This window comes from Poecilia reticulata, linkage group LG18, assembly GCF_000633615.1.
Source record: "Poecilia reticulata strain Guanapo linkage group LG18, Guppy_female_1.0+MT, whole genome shotgun sequence".
Taxonomy (NCBI): Eukaryota; Metazoa; Chordata; class Actinopteri; order Cyprinodontiformes; family Poeciliidae; genus Poecilia; species Poecilia reticulata.
Window position 1 is genome coordinate 2,918,781 of NC_024348.1, and position 22,638 is coordinate 2,941,418.

The following is a 22,638-nucleotide window of genomic DNA, read 5'->3' on the forward strand; positions in this document are numbered from 1 at the left end:
TATATATATATATATATATATATATGAGAGAGAGAGAGATTTTTTTATATATATAAGTTGGGAAGGTTAATAAATGGATTGATAAACACAAAAACCCTGGATATTATATCTATAATTTCAGCATGTTTTAGTTCATTTCATAAACTCACACTACAGTTCCAGTTGCTCATAGTTTGCCCCCTATTAATCATTGTTTTTATTTATTTCAGATAACAAAAATGTTTTCTCAGTTTCAGTTTACGTTAGTTTTAGTTAACTATAATAACCTTGATCCCAGTATACTCAATATATTCACAAATCTATTGACCGGACAGTACAAAGGCGTCGCCAGAGTGAAGCAATGTTTCTGCATAAATCAACTTCATATGCATAGCTGGATTTTAATAGGGAGTAAAATATAAGAGACAAATATTGTGCTCTTATCTGCTTGATGATGGTGCATTGTGATTCACCGTACCTCCCCCCTGACGGTGGCTGCTTTCATATCCCACCTCCCTGCGAGCAGTGAACAGCTCGATTCTGCCCCCAAGTGGCAGACGACAGCAACGACCGGCCACCGCCACAGACAAGGAGGTTAACAGCTCCAGATGCTCGCCGTCAGCTCCGCGGCTCCGCAGACGCAGGTGCCACGGCGGGTTCAAAAAGACGAGCACATGTCAAATTATCACAGAGCCTGGCGGCGCTCCCGCTTTTTATTTTTTCTTTTCTTTTTTTCTTTTTTTTTTTTTTGATGAGCGGACATCAAATCAATAATCTGTTCATTAGTCTTACATGAGCAAATCTAAGAGTGATCCTCAGCTCAGAGAAATCGATTCCGCATGTAGTTACTCATTGTGCCAGATCCTTTTCTCCATCCATAACAGACTTTTACGTGTATCTCTCCCAGCTGCAAAAAAACGAACACCTCCCAATTACGGCAGAACAAATCCCCCTGTGTGTAACCCATCAGGATGCAGTGCACTGAATCTCTTTGAAGTTGCACCGGAGCGGAGATTTCTGTAATTCGTTGCAGGAGCAAAAAAAAAAAAAAATGACATCCAACATCCAGCCCCTGAATGTGTTTTCATCTGTCGGCCGCAAATCTTTCCTTTCCCGTGCAATCAAGGTCACACAGTGAGAGGCCACTAACAATGTGTGGGCTTATTTCCCTCCTGCCTTCATTACTATACAATTAGCTGCGGTGCTATTCAATTTCCCTCATTTCAGACTTTGCAGATCAATATCACTCAGGCTGCTGGCTAAATGGTTTTGCTGCTTGGAGGGCTTTTCTATAGCTTAAGGGGAGGTATCAATCACAGAGCTAAAAGAGACATTCAGTCCTGGAGTGAGAAACGAGCAGACGGTCTTCGAGGAGCAATTGCACAAGATTTGAGAGAGCTGTGGTGTGGTGGTGGTGAAACGGGGGCAGTGTTAAATATTTAAAAGTGGATATTACCACACAGTTCAGGAAGAATCAGGGTCAATATGTAAAATTGATTTCCTGACAAATAATTCAGCAGCTCTATATTTTTTGCCCTTTTCTCGTCAGATTCGATGCAGTCTGGTTTTTAGAAACATCACTGTGCAGAAAAAACGTTTTTTTTTTTCTCGATAATAAGACTAAACTGGATAAAGGAGCTTGTAGTAGTTAGTTGTCTATTGAGGAAAACCTTATATTGTTCTTAGCACATGAAAAAAAATTTTTTTGTCAAATCATTTCTGAATTAGAGGAGAAAGTGTTTACAAACGACATAAGAGTCTGAAATGGTTGGTATTTATATGGGTGTACCTCAAGGTTCTGCACTGGTGTCTCAGCTTTTTGGTTTGTTCGGTTTTCCTGAAACTTGATCATGTCATGCTGTTTCAATCTGGAAAGACTCAGACGAAGAAAAAGGAACAATTAAAAGATTTAATGACAGGAATGAATAACAGTTCTTTGGCGCTCGGACCCCGGTAGTTGATTTGAGCTGAGATTTGATGTGAACTCGATGAACATCCCGATAACTGATTAGGGATGCTCTCCACCATGGCCCGACACTGGTGGTGGTGGTCAGGAAAGGGTGCTATCCTGGAGAGCCGAAGGATGTGGGTGGAGAAGGGGAGGTGGTGGGTTGAACGCAGCTGGGGACCGGTTGACGGCTTGGGTGTGGAACCTTTTATGCAGAGCTTGATTGATGATTGGATGCACCGGGTGAGGTCCAGTGCTGAGGTCGGAGACGGAGGGGGCGGAGTCTACCAGCTTGAATTTTCGCTATCAGCTCCATTTCTCAGATGTACAAACAGATGCTGACGTTGAATATTTATATACGTCATTCCAGCAGCAGAAGAAATGTCAGCCGCTCATAGCTTAGATCTCTGAAAGGCTTCATAACATGTAAATAGAGATCCAGATGTGAACGCTGTCGTAGCGGGGAAGTCAGATGTTCAAGGAAAGTTAGTTCTGACAGTCTCTAGAAAAAATATTCATGTCTCTTAACTTCTTCATATAAACTGATAAAAAGTGTAGAAAGTGATACAATACAATAATAATACAAAATAATGACAGTTAAATAAAAAACATGTAAAATAGGTGATTGAATAAATATTCACACACACCACACACACACACCAAAATGTGTGTGGGAAAATACTGGACCCCCAGGGACCCTTGAGACACTTATGGAAAAAGTTTATTGTTCAGTTGCATATGAATAATATCTGACCATCGGGACACAAACAGGAAGTACTATACCACGATAACACCAGGGAATATATGAGCAAGCTAGATAAAAATGTTTCAGTTGCATGATTCTGGGATTCAACTGAGCATAATAAACTACATATTTTTTATACTAATCTGTAAAAAAATATTCTAAATCAGTAAAATAGTTGTTTGTAGCAAGGGTAAATGAAGATAATAATAATAATAATTAGCTCAAATGAAGCAACATAAATAGCCTTATTATCATGATGTGTGTGGAGTGGACCCAATCACAGCCGGCTGTAGACGTAATATATTGCGGATATTTTAATGAAGAAAACCATCAACAAAAATCCGAAATCCAAGGGCGCAAGGAAATCCAGAACACAAGCAAAGGGGAGACATGAGGTTAGCAACAAGCTAATGACTAGCTGGGTAACGAGACAGACTAGTGAGTTGTGACTGAGATAGAGGAGCTTAAATACTGGGAGGTAGTAAATGTAACAATGGACCCAACGAGATGAGATGAGATGAAAGCAGGTGTGAGTAGTTGGCACAGGAGCTGGATGAGGGGCAGGGAGGAGATGGCACAGGGAGGCTGAGGGGATCTGCTGGGAGCTGAATATACAGAAAACACATTCAGAGTAAAGAAAATCTCATAAGCTGGAAGAGGGAAGAGAGAAAGACATGAAGGAAAACAGAAACGAGGCTCATCTAAGAACCAAGGAACATAGAGCTAGAGTAACTAGAAGATCTAAACAAATAATCTAACTAGAATTACTAAAGAAAGACGAACATAGATTCAGACAAAAAGACTAACTAAACCTGAAGTGATAAAGTAAGAAAATTAGGTACACTAAAAGGGGGGACTAGAAGGATTTAAGAAATAACATAACTAGGATTACTAAAAAATGGATGCGGACGTAACAGAACTCAACCTAAAGTAACCAGACAAGAAAACTATAGAAACACTACAGGGGAACTAGAAAGACTTAATAACTTAACTGGAACTACTAAACAGAGGCATACCTAGACTCAGACATGCAAGAATATCTGAACCTGAGGAAAGAATAAACTGAACAAGAAACACTATGAAGGACTGAAAATAAGGAAAGCAACAATAAGTCGATTCTAATCACGCTAAATGACCTCAAATAAAACTGAAATGATCATGAAAGGCCAACCTAAAACATAATGCAAGAGAAGACGAAAAGCAAACCCAAACACGCAGAGTCCTGACACTTATATGGTTTTTTTGTGACAGTTTCTCACTGGGCTTTATTCATGCTGACGGGCTGAACTCCACGCGTCACGGCGGATCAAGGTTGACGGGTCCAGTTCTGCGGTTCAACAGCTCGTTGTTAACCCACGCCGTCCCACGTGGGAGCAGTTAGCGCCATCACAGCTCGGGGTGAGATATGAACGCAGCTCGATCGATGTCTTCGCTTTCAACGGAACAACCAGACACCGACTCCATATCTGTGGGTAATTAGTTGCGGCGTGGCCGGCCAGGTCCATTAAGGGCCGGTTATTACTGCCAGAGGCAGACAGGCGGAGGGCGCGGGGTCACCTGAACCCTAAGGCGGGAACTTGGAGAAATGTAGAGTCTCCTATAGAAGGAGGGGATCTATCTTTGGAAATGTGTGGAGACATGAAGGGGAAGAACACATCACAGACCTGCTCTAGATCTTAATCTCCACCAGAGCTCAACTTCTAATCACGCCACATCGATCGCATCCAAGCAGAAGGAAGTAGAAACTCTTTTTACTTTGCTGTTACTCAGCAAATTCCCATCAAGGACATCGTTTAGGAACAAAACCCAGCAACTGTGCTGCATCTGTATATGCAACAGAGAGGCAAAGAAGTGTTTGACCTCTATTAGATGAATTCTAGTTTTGCTTCAGTTAGAGGTTATTATTAACACTGCAAAAACAAAATCTTAACAAGTATTTTTGGTCTAGTTTCTAGTGCAAACATCTTGATGTAAGACAAAACTAACTTACAAATGACTTTAGCATAATAACACAGCTTGTTTCTAAGTAATTCCTTAATATTGAATAAAAAGTGCTTGTTTAATTGGCAGATTATTTGATTATTTCAGTTAAAACTATTGTTTTCCTCTTATTATAAGTGAAATAATCTGCCTGTGAAACTAGTGCTTTTTTTAATCAGTATTAAAGAATTATTTACAAAAAACCAGCTCCAATATCTTGCTGAAAATTTGCTTGTAAGTTTTGTTTTATTTCAAGTGCACTAAGACATGTGCACTAGAATCTAGTCCAAAAATTGATAAGATTTCATGTTTTTGCAGTGCAGTTTTAATATCAAAGACCTAAATTCAGACAAAATACAGTTTTCAAGTTATGATTTTGTTAATTAAGTTTGGAAAAGTTGTTCAGAACCAATCTGTCTTTGTGTCATAAATGTTCATCCTCTTTGCCAGGGGTGTCCAAAGTGTGGTCCAGGGGCCATTTGCGGACCTTAAAATTATTTTGTTCGGCCCCTGACCACAGATCCAGAATATTGAAAATTTGGCCAACAAAACTGAACCAAAATATTTAGAAATGGTTGTCTTCTTTCAATAAGGCAAAAGTTTGAAGCACTTTTAATGCTTTGGATCTTTAATTATGCACCAATCTCACAAAAGAAAAAATAATTGTTGTACAGGTAAAAGTAAAAAAAAAACCTTAATAAATAAAAAAAATAAACACCTTTTTGCATTTTTAAGTTAATGAATTTTGGGTTAATACTCAGTAGTTTAAGTTCACCAGTTTTGGCCTCGCTGCTCTAAACTGTAACGACTGGCAAAGTCTTTGACTAGACCATCCCAAAACATTCATTTTCTTTTCTTTTCTTTTCGTCATGCTGAGGTCGGATTTCATGAAGCAACCGATGGCTTTGCAACAGGACTGATGACAAAGTGATTCTGACTTTTTCTTTCAGAAAAATATCAAACTTTTTTCTCAGAGTTCTGCCTTTTTACTTAGAATTTTTTTTTCTCCGAGTTCTAAAATTCTTCAAATTCTGAGGGAGAAAAAACGTTTTTGTCCCAAGTTCAGAATTCTTTTTTTTTTCTCTTAAAATTTTTATTTTCTAGTGACTAATCTGTCATAAATAAAGATCACATTGCAACAGTGGGATGGCTTCTTCTAAAGAGAAACTCTGTTCTTGACACGCCTCAGTCAAGACAGCGATGGTGAATCAGAAAATCGTCACCTCTTGCATACAAATGAGCATTTATACAAAATTAAGCAAAGATAAATATCTGGGGAAAAAAATAAAAATAAAAAATCCCGACTCCACTGAGGGACAAGTGTGTACAGAATATGGATGGATGGATGGAAAAAAAAAATACACAAGCTCATGTTTTTTTTTTTTTCTTTATAATATTCTTATTAATCACAAACATTTTCACAACACTTATTTGAACAGCTGCTGCTTTTAATACTGATGAATCATTTGGGAGCCACCAGAGAACATCGTAGCGAGGTTCTGGTCACACACAGCGAGGAGGCAGCCATCAGCACTGAACGGCCAGACACTCATGCAGCAAAGAATCAACAACACGGAGTCTCATTCAGTGACGAAGCGGCAGTTTGCGAAACGCAGCTCCACGTCTGAATTCATCTCTCCACAGGCACAACGAAGCTGCACACGTTTGTCAGTAACGGCGCTGGAGTTCACTACGTTAGAAACCACCAAACTTCTACTCTACAGAGGTACTTTCAGAGGCAACGTGCAGAATAGAAACAAAAAATAAAAAAAGGAAAAATACAAGATTCTCAGGAATATTTTTCTACAGGTTGCTGTCGAATAATAATAATAATAATAACAATAATAATAAAAAAGCCTCATCAGGTGATTTCAGTTTCACTTTCTCGCTTTGACCCCTTTAAAAAAAAAACTGTTGCCAAATTTGCGAGGGAAGGATGGATTCTTGGTGTGACGGCAGCGTTTGTCTGTCTGCTAGGCTCACGATCACAGTACGGCGAAAACGGCACAGCGTTCATACAGGACGGCCACCGACACGAAGGGAAACGTGACAAAAACACGGCTGCGTTTGCCGGCGCTCTAATTACAGGCGTCTAAACTGTCTCCTGTCTGCTGTCGCTTTTGTCTGCCCAGCAGATGCTTTTGTCACGGTTTCCACAAAGCAACAATATATCTGACATCAAAATTGGGTCCTTGTGGCTCTGCTCAAATACATACTTGAGAAAACAGAACCGAGGAAAACAAAACAAAAAAAAAAAAAACAAGAACATCTCAGAGAAAAGGAGACAATAGCTTAGTCTGGGTGGCAGCTTTACATTCTTGGCAATAACAGCACCTCTTTAATGTTCTGAAGAAGAGCAGACATCCACCTCCAGATGCACACTGACTCTAAAGTTTCACTGAGAAAATACAATTTTATGGATTGTTTTTTTTTTTTTAAATACAGAAAAAAAACATACAATATCTCTAAACATGAACACTGTCTGCAGACTGAATCAACACACACGTTGCACCGTCGATTTAGGTGAAGACAGCGTGCTGTTCCAGCATGAGTCCACCGTGTGGCAGCGTGTTCAGAGCGTGTTCCCCCTCGGTGTTGAGGGTTCTACCACTAACATGTCGTGTTAGTGAGAGAACGTTCTCCGCCGGGTTCGGGTCTCTGATCCGGCGTCGTGAACACCGCCGTCGGCTGGGGTCGGGGGTGGGGTTCAGGGTGGAGAGGGCTGCGGGCTGACAGCGGCCCGCTCCCAGAACACAGCCTGCAGTTAAAGGCTCCTAAAAGAAACAGGAAACCCATCAGCATAATGGCAGCTGCACCAGGTGGACAAAACAGGAAACCAGGATGTCAGATCTGAGCTCTGCACTTCCTCCTTCAGCTGGTCTGAGGTAAGAATGAAGAGTCATGGGAAATATGAAGCATTTGACTTAATAGCAGGTCAACATTGTCTTAAATAACCCATTAGTGAGGGGGAGCTGTTTGTAAAGTTACACTGTAAAAAATGAGCTGCAGTGTTTTGGTTTCTTTAGCCTGTCAGAGAGGAAAAATGGGTGTTCATGTTTCAAAGTCATATTTTCACCATGTTATTCGTACACTTATAAATGTCAAAGTTCGAAAGCAAATATTTAACAAATCTTTAGCTAAAAGTATTTATTTTAACTACATATTTAGTTATAAAGTAAATATTTTCCCAACTAAATGTCTATATTTAGATGTGACCTCAATATTTTTCTTGCTAGCTAAATACTTAGAAATCAAGCTAAATATTTAATTTGCTAATGAACAAACTTGAACTATTAAATTTTAGTTAGCAAGCTAGATATTTAGCACTCGGCCAAATACTTAGCAACTTAAATATTTAATTTGCCAACTAACTCCATCCATCCATCCATCCATCCATCCATCCATCCATCCATCCATCCATCCATCCATCCATCCATCCATCCATCCATTCATTCATTTTCTTTCACTCTTGTCCCTTAGTGGGTCAGGAGGGTTGTTGGTGCCCATCTCCAGCTAACGTTCCTGGTGAGAGGCGGGGTCACCCTGGACACGCCGCCAGTCTGTTGCAGGGCAACACAGAGACAGACAGGACAAACAACCATACACACACACATGCACACACACACACACACACGCACACACACACACACACACTCACACCTAGAGAGAGTCAGTAAGTTAAATGTTTAACTTCTTAACTAACTTGTTAGCTGCATATCTAGCTTGTATCTAGCTTGTGAATTAAATAGATTGAAACTTCGGCATTTATAAATGTATGAATAACATGGTGACAATATGACTTTGAAAATTGAACATAAATTTTTTCTCTACGGCTAAAGAAATAAAAAATATTGCTGTTAATTCTTTTTACTGTGTAATTTCACAAAATTACACAGCAACCATTTTGATCACATAAAGCCAGATAAATGTGCAAAGATTAGCTAAATTGTAAATTCTTCCAGTTTACTAAGATTAGCAAAAGTATTCAAATGATTTTCTTTTTTCTTTTCTTTTTACACGTTGTCACATTACAAACAACCGTCAATGTATTATACAATGATTTGTTTGATAGACTAGAAAAAAGTGGTGCATAGTTGGCAAAAGGAATGAAAATGATTCATGGTTCGTATGTTTTCAAAATATACAAAAGCAAAAATATGGCGAGCGTTTTCATTCCTCCCTCTGAGTTGATTCTTCACAGAAACCTTTTCCAGCTGCAGTTCTTCGTTCCTCTGTGTAAACACACTTCACCCGTTTCAAAACGAGCGTGAAAATAAACGTCTCTACTTGAAGAATTCTTAACAGTCGATAACCAACAGCTCAACATGGATGTCGAAGTAATTTAATGCTTTAGAATTTATCTGGAAATATCAATTTATGGGAAGCTAAGTATGCTAAATGTTTTCATAGCTAGCAAAAATGCTAAAGAATAAACTGAACTCTGCTATTAGCGCGATAGCGATAGCCGAAGAGTGCCCACCACTGCTCTGTTGCTAAGTTACTGTGCTACAGACAGTTTGTTCATAATATTTCCTTTTATGACACATCATTGACCATGAGGTCTCGGGTCTCATGACCAGTACCCAGAACAGCTTCCGGATGTTTCTCTGACCTGTGTGTTCTCTGTTCTTCATGATGCCGTCGGTTCACCAATGTTCTCTAAACAAACCTCTAAGACAGCCACAGAACATCTGGGTGTAAAATAAAATGAAACCCCACGCAGGTGGACATTGTTTAGTGATTTGGTGACTTCTGAACATACTTTATTTATGGGCATCAGAGTAATGTGGGCTGAAACAAAGTGCAGCTTCTCTGCTACTTCAACTATTTACAGGCTTGTGTTGGTCCGACACATAAAACCCAATGAGGTACATGACAGCTTGTGGTTGAAAATGTGGCAATGTTCAGTGGGAATTAAGGCGCTGCATTCTAACATCACTTTATTATGAAGTCAAAATGTCTGAAGGCAGAAAGAAAACATCCATTACTGCAATGTATTCAAAATGTGTGGATACATTTTTTGCCCCACAGCCTCTTTATTGGCGAATACGACCATGTCATTTTGCATTCTTGTTGTTTAATTAGCCTTTTTAAGAAAACACTGGTCTCCGACTTAGCAGTAAGATAATTCTCAGAGGGGGTAAGATGGTACAAAAGAAGAAGAGTCATTCCTCCAAAGGGAAATTAGGCAAATTTCTTTGCCGTCCGTTATCTCCACTTGCCTTTTTTCTTTTAATACACTGATTAGTTTCACTTGTGAAGGCCTTTAAGAATTATTCAAATCAAACAGCCTGGGAAACGAAAGAACGTAATTCGACTGAACTGCTCACAACTCATATTTATTTATATGCAAGCTGTGATTGGAGCCCGTAAGGAGTCATTGATGTTTTTCAAAGGACCAAAAGCCACAAAGGCTTTTAGAAGACCTAAAGGTTTTTCTGGCACGGTTACAGTTATTAAAGCTCACTTATTGATCTCTTTATTTCCATAATACAATCCTAAAGGAAGTAAATGAGGCAAAGAAATGGGCTTAACAGCACCTGTGCTGCGGTTAATGGATAACATTACAGGACTCTTGTTCTTGGATATGTCCATAACTACAGTAACATGTGGCTGTGCTGCTGGTTGACTTATGAAAGATGATTGCATTACGCTTCGTTTCCATTGAGCGATACGGATCGCTATTTTGTCTGTTTCCATTGAAAAAGTGTCCCGTACAACTGAACTGTACCACACTATTCCTTGACCCCCTTTGGTTGTAAGTTCATAGGTCAATGGTACTGTATGGGTACGGTCAACTACTGGCATCACCGTCCACTGATTGGAGGACAGAAGAACGTCACTGCTTGCAACAAACATGAGACGTACTAGTGGGTTATGTTTATCGTCGCACTGGCAGACGCAACATTAGCTGTTTGAGTTTAAGTCCGCCTGCCCAGTGAGTCCAACTGGCAGTGGAAATGCTTTCCATAAAACAGAGTACCGACCCATGCCGTACCGCTAAGTGGACTGGGAAAGTGTTTGTTTCTGGTTACCGTGTAAACCTGACCTGTCTCTAAAAACCAGTCAGCCAATCAGACCAACATAGTTATAGAAACCACATCAATGAAAAATAATGCAGCTCGTCCTCCTGAAGTGTATCTGTCGCTATCGCCAACAAACATCATCCACCACCGGCCTGCTACAGTTCACTTTGCCTTTTCACATAACACAAATCAGGCTGGTAGAATTACAGGTTGTGTGTTTTCAGACTAACCAACTGATATTTTGCGACCACAGGTGTGTAGTTTGCACCTTGCTGCAGTCATCTCAGCAAAATATCTAAGATGCATGCCTCATACGCTGGAATATTATGCATATCATAAACCTCAAATCATCTTGAACATAAAATCGAGTTCACTGAACTCCGCTGGCTTAACCAAAGTCACCAAATCTCAGTCCAGCACAGTGAACCTCGGCCTATTTGCAGCTCAGTGTTTACAGATCTGTCTACGGAATGTACATGCAATTTTTTAATGCATTTTTCCACAGAATATATCTCAAGTATTTGAAAGAAAATGCAGTTTGTGAAGCTGAAATACCAAGTCAAAGCCACTGACATGCTATGGACTGGCATTTGAAAATCAACCAATCCAGGAGTGCAATTTCATTTCTTTACTGGTGGTCGACTGCAGAGGTTTTGTTTTAAATAAAATAACTATAAAGTGCAAACTTTTGTTTGTCTTCAGACACCTCTGCCTCTGCTGTGTTTGGAGCCTGAAGAGAGGACGCATACCTGACAAAAATAATTGCCAACTGCATAATTCTGCAGGATTGCTCCTACATGTCTTTAGAGCAACGTGCTTCGTGAATCCAGGGCAGAAATAAAGATGATGGTAAAAGTCAAATAACTGCAGAAGCAGAGGAGACAGCAGTGCGCCATGACTTTTCCCCTCAGTGTTTTACATGTGAAAGAACATCTTGTGGGCTCTACCAGGAGCCTCAGCCTGACCGCTCTCTGCCTTGCCCAACAGATATCACAGAGACTTCAGGAGTCATCCAGAGCCAAACAGGTAGTTATTAACAAGAGTGAAAATCAATTACTGCTATGGGAAATCTGCAAAACGTGGAGAGACGTCAACGATACGCAGAAGAGGGATGCAATAACAGCGAGCGTCTCTCTCACCTGGTTATAGATGGACATCAAATACTCCCTCCTCGACCGTCTCTATGTCCTCTTCTGCAATGACTGATGGAGACAGAGAGAAAGAGAAGACTGAGAGCCCAGAACACCTTGAGCACTGGCCGGATCTTTACGGCATTCTGGTTCAATTATCTGGAAATCCTGTGTCCTCCAATCAGCCAGAGAGAAAAAGTTTCCCTGTGATAAGCAAATTATATTTTCATTGCTAATTATACTCTATTCGCTCACCACGTGAATGAATAAAAATACAACAGTATTTGCACACAATTACTAGGTTGTACTATTATTTTTTATTTTAATGCATAAATTTTAACATAAATACCCTGCTATATTTGCTAGTATTTATGGCATAGATTAATTTAGAGCTCTAGAAAATGATTTGTATGGATTTTTTTCTGTTATGATCACTTTAATGTTTCCGGTCATCAAACAAATTCATCCATCCATTTTCTTTACACCGTTGTCCCTCAGTGGGGTCGGGAGGGTTGGTGGTGCCCATCTCCAGCTAACGTTCCGGGCGAGAGGCGGGGTCACCCTGGACAGGTCGCCAGTCTGTCGCAGGGCAACACAGAGATACACAACCATGCACACACACATTCACACCTAGGGACAATTTATACATGTTTTTGGACTGTGGGAGGAAACCAGAGAAAACCCACGCATGCACAGGGAGAACATGCAAACTCCATGCAGAAAGACCGGGGCCGGGAATCAAACCCAGAACCTTCTTGCTGCAAGGCAACAGCTCTAACAACTGCACCACTGTGCAGCCCCAAACAAATTCACTAGAGAATAAAAAAACATTTTCCACGTAATTCATTTTCAGCATCAAATAAGACAAGTATTAAGGCAAAAAAGGCAACTGGTTTGAATCTCCTCCGTCATTGTGAAAGATTCACAGAACAAAGAGGTGTGAGATACTGGGAATGTTGACACAGACTGGATACTGAGTGAATACAAACTCAGAAATTTTGAGATTAATCTCTCAAAAGTTTTTTTCTAGAAAATTTCTGGGATTGATCTCAAAGCTTCTATTATTTTGAGCAAATTTTCAACTTTTCAAACCCAGAAATTCCTTTGTTTTTTCTTTAAAAATTCAGAGATTAACCTCAAATTTTCTAAATTTTTTTAGCAAATTTTCATCTTTTCAAATTCTGAATTTTTCTTTTCTTTTGCTAGAAATTTTCTGAGATTAATCTAAAAAATTCAAATTATTTCGAGTTAATTTTAAACTTTTCAAACCCAGAAATTCCTTTGTTTCTTCTAGAAAGTTTCTGAGATTAAACCAAAAAATTTCAGAGTTTTTGTCAGAAACGTAGCCCTTCTTTTCCATCCACACTGGTGCTAATGCGCCGTCGTCCTCACCTGTGTTCTGCAGGCTGGGCGGAGTGTTTGCAGGTGGTGGGAAGCTGTAGGACCGGGCCTGCAGGGCAGGCGGAGTCTCATGGCTGATGCTCTTGGTTCTCTTCCTGCACTCCACGGCCAGGCGGCTGCGGCAGGACTTGTGGCAGTTCACCCCGCAGGCTGCAGCCGGAGGTTTGATGCGGCGGGCGAAGGACGCCGGCAGGGACAGGTGTCGGGAGAGGAGGAGAGGACGGCGAGTCGGGTGGAGAGGCAGGGAGGATCGGCAATAAGGGAATGTCCGTTTGTTTGGGGTGGCGGGGGAATGAAGAGGAAAGACAGGGTCAGACAACGGGACGGGTCCAAACCGAAACATGGGGGTAAGCTAGTGGCGACAGAAAGGTGCTTTGGCACGGCATGCAGACACACGAGCACCGGCACACACACACAGACAGGTCAACCGTACTCAACAGTAACTCTGTAAACTGGGGCGAGTCTGAGAGGAGCGGGAGCAGTAGTGGTGGGTCACCCAGCGAGGAAGCGAGAAAACTGAATATTTACCTTGAGTTATATTAAAAATGATTTGTGAGCCTTGAACTTTTCCCTAGTATGTCATGTTACACTTAGAAACTTTTAATTTACACATTTTTGACAGAAACTCTCCATCCACTCAGACCTAATTTGAGCCAGAGGTGGGTGGTTTGATACAAAATAATAAGAAAATTATCAATTTCTAGATTGGATCAATAGCAGCGTGTTAAGATCGCAACAAAACATTTTGTTTTGACTTGCCTTATTTTCAATGGTTTCTGTTTATCATTTTAATATGTTCGTAGAGTAGACAGATATAAACTAGGTCAAAATTCTATCCTTGGTTTTCACACAATAATTCAAAAGAAAAAACAACAAAAACATCCTAAAGTCAGAAGAATGATGATATATCAAACCTAAATGGTATAAAGTATTGATACTGGCATCGGTACTGGCTCTGCATTTACTTGGTATCAGATCGATACCAAAACATGCAGTATCATTCACCTCTAATTTGAACGACACCCAGTATTCATGCTGGTTAGGGGCCACAGTCACCCGCAAAAAGCTACAATTTGCAAATACTTAGTACTCCCTCTGAAATTGTTCTAACTGCTTATTGTAATACTTCAAACACCATCTTATCTTAATATGCATTAATACACAGTGTATACTGTCATAGTGCTACTTCAAATGCGAGCATCCACAGTCTTTTTTCTACTTTTGAGTGGTGCAGCCAATCTGATTGGCTAACGACAGCCAATGGCCTGTTAAGTAGCACTGCCTTGATTCCTCAGCTTTCCAAGCTGCATTTTCTTTCTAATATTTTCAAAATGATCTAGAAGGAAACGAGCGAAAAGGAAAATTTTCCGCAACTAATTCAGGAAAACCCCACAATTTTGTGAATACTGAGCCGCAAATAGGTAAGTGTCCTCTAGAGCTGTGAGATGGTGTATATTTTGCTATCAATCTGATACCAAATTAGTATTGGGCCAATATTGCCAATACCGACACTGTTATCAATACTTTTTATTATTCAAGTTTCATATATCAATGAGCTTTTGACTGCTAGGTGTTTTTGTGTTTTTTCTTTTGGATTATTTTGTTAAAATTGAAGATAGAATTTGGACAAAGTTGGTAGATGTCTACAAAATATGTTAATAGCATATTAATATGATAAACAGAGACTATAAAAACAAAAGAAACATTTTTTGAAGTGTAGTTGGGAAACTACAAAACAAAAGTAAATAAAATTAAAGAAGGGAATCTGAAACTAAAGTGTCAATCTTACCACACTAGTATTGATCCAATACTGATAAAGATTTGGTATCGACATTATCAATACTTTGGATTGAGCCGCTCACCTCTGGTTCAGAGGTCCAATACAGTGGACGTCTGGACCACTCTATTGGAAATACAAAAACTATAGATGTGCAGTACTGCATGTTTTTGAATTGATTCGATACCAAGTAGATAAAGGGCCTGTATCACCAATACCAATATCGATACTTTAAACTTTTTATTTAGGTATAACATATCATGTAACATGACTTGTGTGCATTTTTCTTAAATAAACAAAGTGCAACAAAATTATAATTTGAAAGCAAACTGAAACAATACAAAAAAATTATACGAAATTTCAAGAGAGAATATGAAACTAAATTATGCAATACTGGATACTAATAGATCTGATACTTGGTGGACGTATCAATACTTTGGATCGATACGCTCATCTCTAACAAAAACTAAAATCCTCCAAATGTCCAAAGCTGATAGTAACATTCCCTAAAGACTCCGTAGCAAAATGTGGCTCTACAGAGTACTGACACGCTGAAAGCCATGTATCCATTTTGTCCTACTCCACCAAAACACACTACTTCATGTTTGATGGATAAAAACCTAATAAAATCAGTTGAAGTTTCTGACAAAATGCGAAGAAGTTCTAGATGTGTGGATGCCTCTGTAAGACTTAAACAGCTGTAAGTGGAATGTCTGAGAGACAGATATGAGAGTCGGATCAAATATTTCTCAATAAAAAAAAAGCGAAAGCTGCTGCTGCAGAAATGTCAAGCTGACTGAAAAAGTCTGAAAAACCCCCAAATCAGGGCTATTTCTGTGGCTGTGTGTTGGAGTAAAAGTTAGAATGAACTGTGACAGCACTGCACCCAGTCACACACCTAGAGGCTTCCTATAGTTAAGTCTGAAATGCCTGACATCTGCTGCTCCGACACACACATCCCAGCAACCCACTCGCAGTCAGAGTCCTCCCACTCCTGCACTGCGCCACAGTGGGTGATTCATTTCAATTACACCCCTGGCGCTCTGTCTCCCTCCCTGAGTACAGCCTAACAATGGTAATGGGGATGAATGGCTGTGGGCCTCTCTCATTGACTTCCTCCGGTCTCATTAATGGAACAAGCCAGAACACACTGAAACTCCCAGTCAGACTACAGGCCTCTGAGTGGAGAGGATATTGGAAAGTGTGGGGGGAGCAGGAGGGTTGAATGGGTGGGAGGTGTGTGGGTGTGGGTGTACCCACTGCAGAGACATCAGTCCTTTTTATGGGTGTGATTGTGTTTGACCCACACTTAGCCTTCTCTTTAATACCAAAAGCCAAATGTGGACCGTCCTTTTATCGGTTAAAAACGTGAACTTGGATTGATTTTACTTTCTTAAAGGGGAAGTATTATGTTTTCCACACACATAGCGTGGAAAACATATATAGCATATACCATTTCAAGTAACTACCTTAATGTCAGTTACTATAAAAATAATAAGCAAAAGTTTGAAATATTTCATTCAGTAAATAATTTATTACTGAAATGAGTGACTTAAAAATGTTTACATTTCACAAGTTTACATTTTTTGAAATGTATTTGGAATTTTTTGTTTTTTTGAGTTTTTTTTTTTTTACCTCTTTTGAAATTTTTAGCAAAACATTTGGAAGTGCATGGAGAACATCTAGCAAATCCAAAATGTACACTCTTTTCCACATAATCTATATTAAAATCAACTATGAACACATTTTGACCTAAACTGCACAGTTAGATGCTAACCGCCAATCCACACTTTCCAGTCATTTATTCCTAGAAGGTTTGCCTCACATTCCGGCACTGCTTTGTGTTTGCAACGTGAAAAAATAAAGTGGAAAAGTTCAAAGGTTTTGGAATACTTCTGGGGTTAGTTTGTGCTAATGAACAAATTAGCCTTTGAGTAAACACGTCTATTTTTCTTGTCTACTACATTCGAGGTGCAGAGCGTTATAAAAACTGCGTCTAATGGTCCCAGCGAACACTAATTACTCTGGCTGCTATGCGACGGAAATGTTTGATGAAGGCTTGCCAGCGATTTAATAAGCAACAGTTAGCAAACCTGAAGGCCTAAATGAATCAGGAGAATGTTAATACCGAAATTGCATGTGGATGATAAGGAAATCCCTGTTTTTTTCCAGAAAAGACTCAGTAGAATTCTTGCCCATTGCAAAGTTTGGAGAATTTACTGAACATACCTGGACCGGTTGGTTGCAAGCTAACGAGCTAATCGTCCGAGCCACTCTGGGTGTAAACCAGCAGAGCGGTCATTTGTCTTCAATTGCCTCCTGCTAAAACCGCAGCAGACGAAAAACTTCCCGAGATCTGCCATCACTCCCTAAGTTTTTCCTCACATTCCATTCACAGTGTTATTTCCAGAGTGTAGCATCTGCAGTTCATCACCAGCTTGACACAAACCACTGACAGCCTCTCCCTAGTGCAAAGAAGAAGGCTAAGTCAGTGTTTATGAAGGGAGAGGAGATGTTGGAGGTGCGTGTGTGTATGTGTGTGTCAAACACAAGTCTATATGGAGGCTCGGAAGGGCAAATCCAGGCTTTACGTGTGGACATGGAGTAAAACTGAGTGATCCTGTACAGCTGATGAGATGGTGGCTCTGTGTGTTCTTGACATTTACTCTGTATATGCGTATATGAGTAAGAGGGGAGATCAATGGGATCAAGAGATTCTCAGGAGGCGGCAGCCTTCTGAGTGGAACAAGAACATCGGCTCGGAGAATTGTTGTCTTACCTTTACACTTGTAGCCTTGTTTGTAAAAGCCCCATATCTAGAAGAAAGAAAGGACAGGACAAAGAAAGAAGAAGGTTGGTGAACAGGCAATTAAGATACCTGAAAGGAAATGGATGGAGAAAACGCACCGGTATGCAGTGACCCATTGAGCTTTGTCATATTCTGTCAGGTTCCACAAACCACAAACGTCAGCGTGTTTTGTTGGGACAACTTTAATTAGAAGGATAATAATACAAGGTCTGGACAATCCTTCACAAATAAAAACCAAGGAGAAACCTTTGATCTTTTTCCTGCCGCTTCACAATAATGCACCATTTTGTGCCGGTCTATCAAATAAAATCCTCTCAAAATGCATAAATGCGGTGGTTGTAACATTATGGTAAAGGCAGTAGTGGACACACTAATGCGCTTAGCGCTTTAGCTAACTTTGAAAATGTTTAGCACACGTAGGTACCCCTAAATAAAAAATTACAAATAAATTTCAAAGCACTACCTATATATTTTGGCTGTTTTGTAAACTTTCAGTAGAATAATCTTTTTGCGCAACAGTTTGCTTCCTCTCCTCACATTCTCTGCTTTTTCACTAATAACTATTTCAAACAAGAAACAAACAGAAACAAAATAGAATCCGGACAAAAGAGAACAAGACATAAACATAAATACAATATCTAAGGCCATCATAGAACATGGAAATAATGTCAAAATTAAATTGATGTTCAACGGTTGTGGTGTTTCAAGGGCAGATATTATTTTAATTGAAGTTAGCACTTTAGCATTCTGCTAAGCATCACATTAGCAATTTAGTATTAGCTTCTGCTAAATGTTGCATTGGTGTAGCGCTTTAGCATCAACTTCCGTTAAATACTGTGTTTGTGTAATGTTGTAATGTTAGTGGAACTAATGTTTGTTATTAGAGCTTCGGTGTTAGCTCAACTAACTTTTTAGCTAGCGGCGTCTCTCACTAAAGGTAAAGGTAGCAATATTTTTCCAGCGCACATATCAGCTGTGAATCAATGAATCAGTGAATGCAACATCGCTAAGCAGTCAGGAACAGGAAGACGTTCAGCAGACGCCAAGAAGGCAGCGGATTAGCCCTGATTAATCATTAACTTTCACCTCCAGCTTTCATGGAACTGAACAGGTTCAGTTGGATCAACTTTGAGCAAGAGTTGAATATTTGTTCTTGTTTTTCAAAAACAGAACGAACACACCAAGGTTCCCTACAAATATTAATTTTAAATAGAGATTATATAGAGAAACACTTTCTATAATAAGGGTTTCAGGTGCTTTACTTGTACAAAAACTGTCCAATTATAACTGAAAGAAAATAGTATTTTGAATGATGATAATTATAGTTCTCTAAGAGAAGCAGCATCCTCACATCACTCCATCTCAGCAGGATCCTCCAGCTGCAACATGACAGATGGGTCCTACAGAGCATGATGATAGATGTTTAGTTACAAAAAAGTTTTATTTTTTATGTCCCTTTATATACAGTAAATGCACATGGAAGGAGAGTTAAATTCCTTGTTTGTGTTACATAAACCTTGCAATAAAGCTGATGGAAATATAATGAAAAATGGACAAATTTGAAATAATTGTCTCATTTCATAACTGGCAGTTTGGATCTTTAAATATCTTGAAAATTCCAATTATCCTAAAAGACCAAAGACTGACACGTTTCTAAAAGTGGGTTATTTTTAAAACGGATGAACTGCGAACAGCAGAGGCTGTTTCCTTCTGCTAGGAGTGCTGACATTTATGCCACACTATCTGGAAACAAGTGTTTTGGAAACACGACAAAAACAGGCGTGAAAAAGATGAATATTCAGTAGCAACTACTACGAGTTTAGCTTGACAGCAGAACACCAATTAAAATGTCATATTAGGACAATTTGGTCAAAATAATAATTCAGAGAAACATGTCAAAACTGTTAAGCTGAGCAACAGAGAAGATCCAGCACAGAGAACGGAGAGTTGGATGGAAGAGGGAGTGGGGCGAGGATCTGAGGAAGGACTGTGTGTGTGCTGGCAGGAGAGACTCAGGCTAGTGATGAAGAGGACATGATGACGTGATGCTGCAGAGAGCAGGAGAGGGTAGCTGGGGACATCTAGTGACAGATTCAGGGAACAGGACAGAACTGAAGGACACCAAACCGAAACAAACCCACTTTCTGATTTATTTGAAGGAGAAAGTGGGTACAAAGAAAGAAGAAGAATTTCTAGGTACAGCACCTGTACCTAGAAATGTAATCCCTGTGCTGTTCATTTCTACTAAGCCAACAAACAGACACAAAGTGATTTCTGAAGGCAGTTTGGGATAGAATAGTTACAGAAAAAAAACTGTAATAAGGACAGTTAGAATAACACTGTACAGTTATTATTTAAAAGTAATAAATTTAGATCTAGAGAAATAACTGAGTAACTGAGTGGGGGTATCTAAAAAATGTGTAATAGTGGAATATAAGTTCAGTTGTATCTGATTTTATTCAGGGGTATTCGATTAAAGCGGCTGCACTCATGTGCATGCCAGTTATGTCAGATTTTTTTCAACTAAAAAATATTCAGAACCATGTGTCACTTGTTACGATTCAGGAGACTTTAGGAGATTTTGGTGAAAATGGGGGAGCCGCTGCCTTCTGTTTATAATCTCTTATAATTTTAGTTTTTGTTGAACTGTGAAATTGAATGAAAGAAAATCAAACGCACTCTGTTCAGTCCGCTTTAATTAAACTCCAGTTCGTTTGTGTAGAAAGTCCGGTTCGTTTGGGAGGTGAGAATGTGTGATGGAACTCTGCTGCAGACCAAAAACTCTGATCTGTCTTGGTTCGGTTGAAGTGAACTGTGGTGGGGTTTGAATGCGTATGTAGATACAAAAACTACAGCGCAGGGCATTCTGGGTAAATACAACCAAAACAACCGCCCTAGTTTTCCGTTACCAGGAGAAATGGCTCGCGGTTTTTAGCCAAAAACAAAAGAAAAAGCCCACATCTTCCATTTTTGCTATTACATGTAGAAGGAAGATGCATTCGTATCTTCTTCGGACGTTTTCGTGTTGTTTCCTTCAGTAGTTCTCGGTGCAGCGCCACCACAGGTGAGGAGTTGAAAAGGTCTTTCTAAACGTTTGAGAAGCAAACCACAAGAGCTAAAACTTGTAAGGAATGTTGCACTTTTGGTTCCCAATCAAACCGAGTCTACCAAACTATCAGGAGTGAAAACACTCAAAAAATGTGTTGAAAACAGAAAAAAGCTTAGATACGCATTTTAAAATACCCATTCACTTCATATCTGAATTTCCAAAACTGAACAGAGAAATGAGGTGAGACGGGGGCCAGAGTAGAAGCAGAGTAGAGGGGGTTGGTGGAGGGGGGCCCAGATCAAGAGGGGTGCAGCAGTGGAGGGGCTGGGGTGTGTGTGTGTGTGTGGGAGGGTGGGGGGACAATAACATGAAAGAGCTGAGCTGGAGATCACACACAGCACTGGCACATCTGAGGAGGCACAAAATATCCTGACCTCTCCAAACACACAAACACACGCACACACACACCCCCGCACACACACACACACACCACTACAGAGAAGCCATAAGAACAAATACGCCGCTAGCTACAAACGTACACACACACCACACAGGCAGGGGCTGCGCAACAAAGAGAAGACAAACATCTAGACACCGGCATCATCACAGCTCAGCCTACACACACTGACCTTTGGTGCTGCTGGAGTCAGTGAAACACAATGAAGCTCACACAGGAGTCGCAATATCGCTCAGCTGCACACTTATTGGTTTATGTGACTCTTCAGCTCTCCGCTAGATTTTGAATTAGCATGCTAATTCTAATTGTATTTAAATGAACAGTTTATCAAAATTCTACTTTTTTTTCAGGCTGACTTTTTTTAAACTCCTTTCTTTTAATTTTCCACCCAATAAAAAGTTGCCATTGAAGCGTATCAATATGGTAAAAACACAAAATAAGATCTTTAGCCACTGATGGTCTTAGTACTTTTCTTACATAGCTGCTAAGAGCTCACAGTGACTTAACGTTACGATGTTGACCTTTCTCTGCTGAGAAAGCTCCAGAACAATGTGTCTTTTTGTAAAATATGTGGAAACTACCTTAATTTTTCACATGATGCAGACCAAAGAAGTCTGGATGTGACGAAAGATTCATGCAGATGGATCTTAAGAACTAATTTATCTATTGCTGACATCTGCAGCCTGTGGCACTCAATGACTTTGGCCAAAAATACTAAAAATTCCATAAACACTTTAGCTTACCAGTTTTTCCTAGGTGTTTTTGTCCAACATTTACATACATTTCTGCAAAGAATGACACAATTTTTTTTTAATCATTTTACTTTAAATTTAAATGTTGCAATGAAGAAAATGTATTAAACCTTAAAACAAAAGTAAAAATGACTGTTCTTTCCTAAATTTCGGAAATTTCCTACAGTAGCTATGATGAAAACAAACTATTTTGTTCCAAAAGTCGGTTAGCAAAGGTTGCAAAACCCTGATTTATTAGCATTTGGGTATGACCAAGGCAAGTTTAGCCTTTTCAAGGAGGTTGTATCTGGAAGAGGGAGTCATATGCAAGATAAAAGGAAATGAAGTGTTAGAACCAGGATGGATGCCTGCTGGAGTACTGAAATGTTGTATTTGTAGCAGTTTTATCAAAGCCTCACTAAACCTGTGTGTGAAATTCTAAAAGGAGACTTTAATACATGTATAAACCTGCTGCTTTCATGTTCACATCGTCGCCCCTGGAGCAGCTAAGCGGCAACAGCAGTTCTGGCAGGTCAGACCTGGAAACATCTACGTTTCACTTTCAGCGCTACGCCGGTTTGGCCTGCAGCGGTCACGTTAACATAG

At 39.8% G+C, this 22,638-nt stretch overlaps 1 protein-coding gene across 2 annotated transcripts in view; it reads right to left on the reverse strand.

Annotated features, from left to right (window-relative positions):
• Positions 1 to 6,555: 6,555 nt before the first annotated feature.
• LOC103480179 (RAS guanyl-releasing protein 2) overlaps positions 6,556 to 22,638 on the reverse strand; it is a 63,066-nt gene continuing 46,983 nt past the window's right edge. The window contains exons 14-17 of one of the 2 annotated variants that reach the window (XM_008435049.2): positions 17,766 to 17,802; positions 13,201 to 13,359; positions 11,818 to 11,880; positions 6,556 to 7,426 (exon numbers count right to left, since the gene is read on the reverse strand). In XM_008435049.2, coding sequence (XP_008433271.1) covers positions 11,822 to 11,880; positions 13,201 to 13,359; positions 17,766 to 17,802 — 255 coding nt within the window. In that variant the 3' untranslated portion in view covers positions 6,556 to 7,426; positions 11,818 to 11,821. The other variant, XM_008435050.2, reaches the window with a different exon arrangement.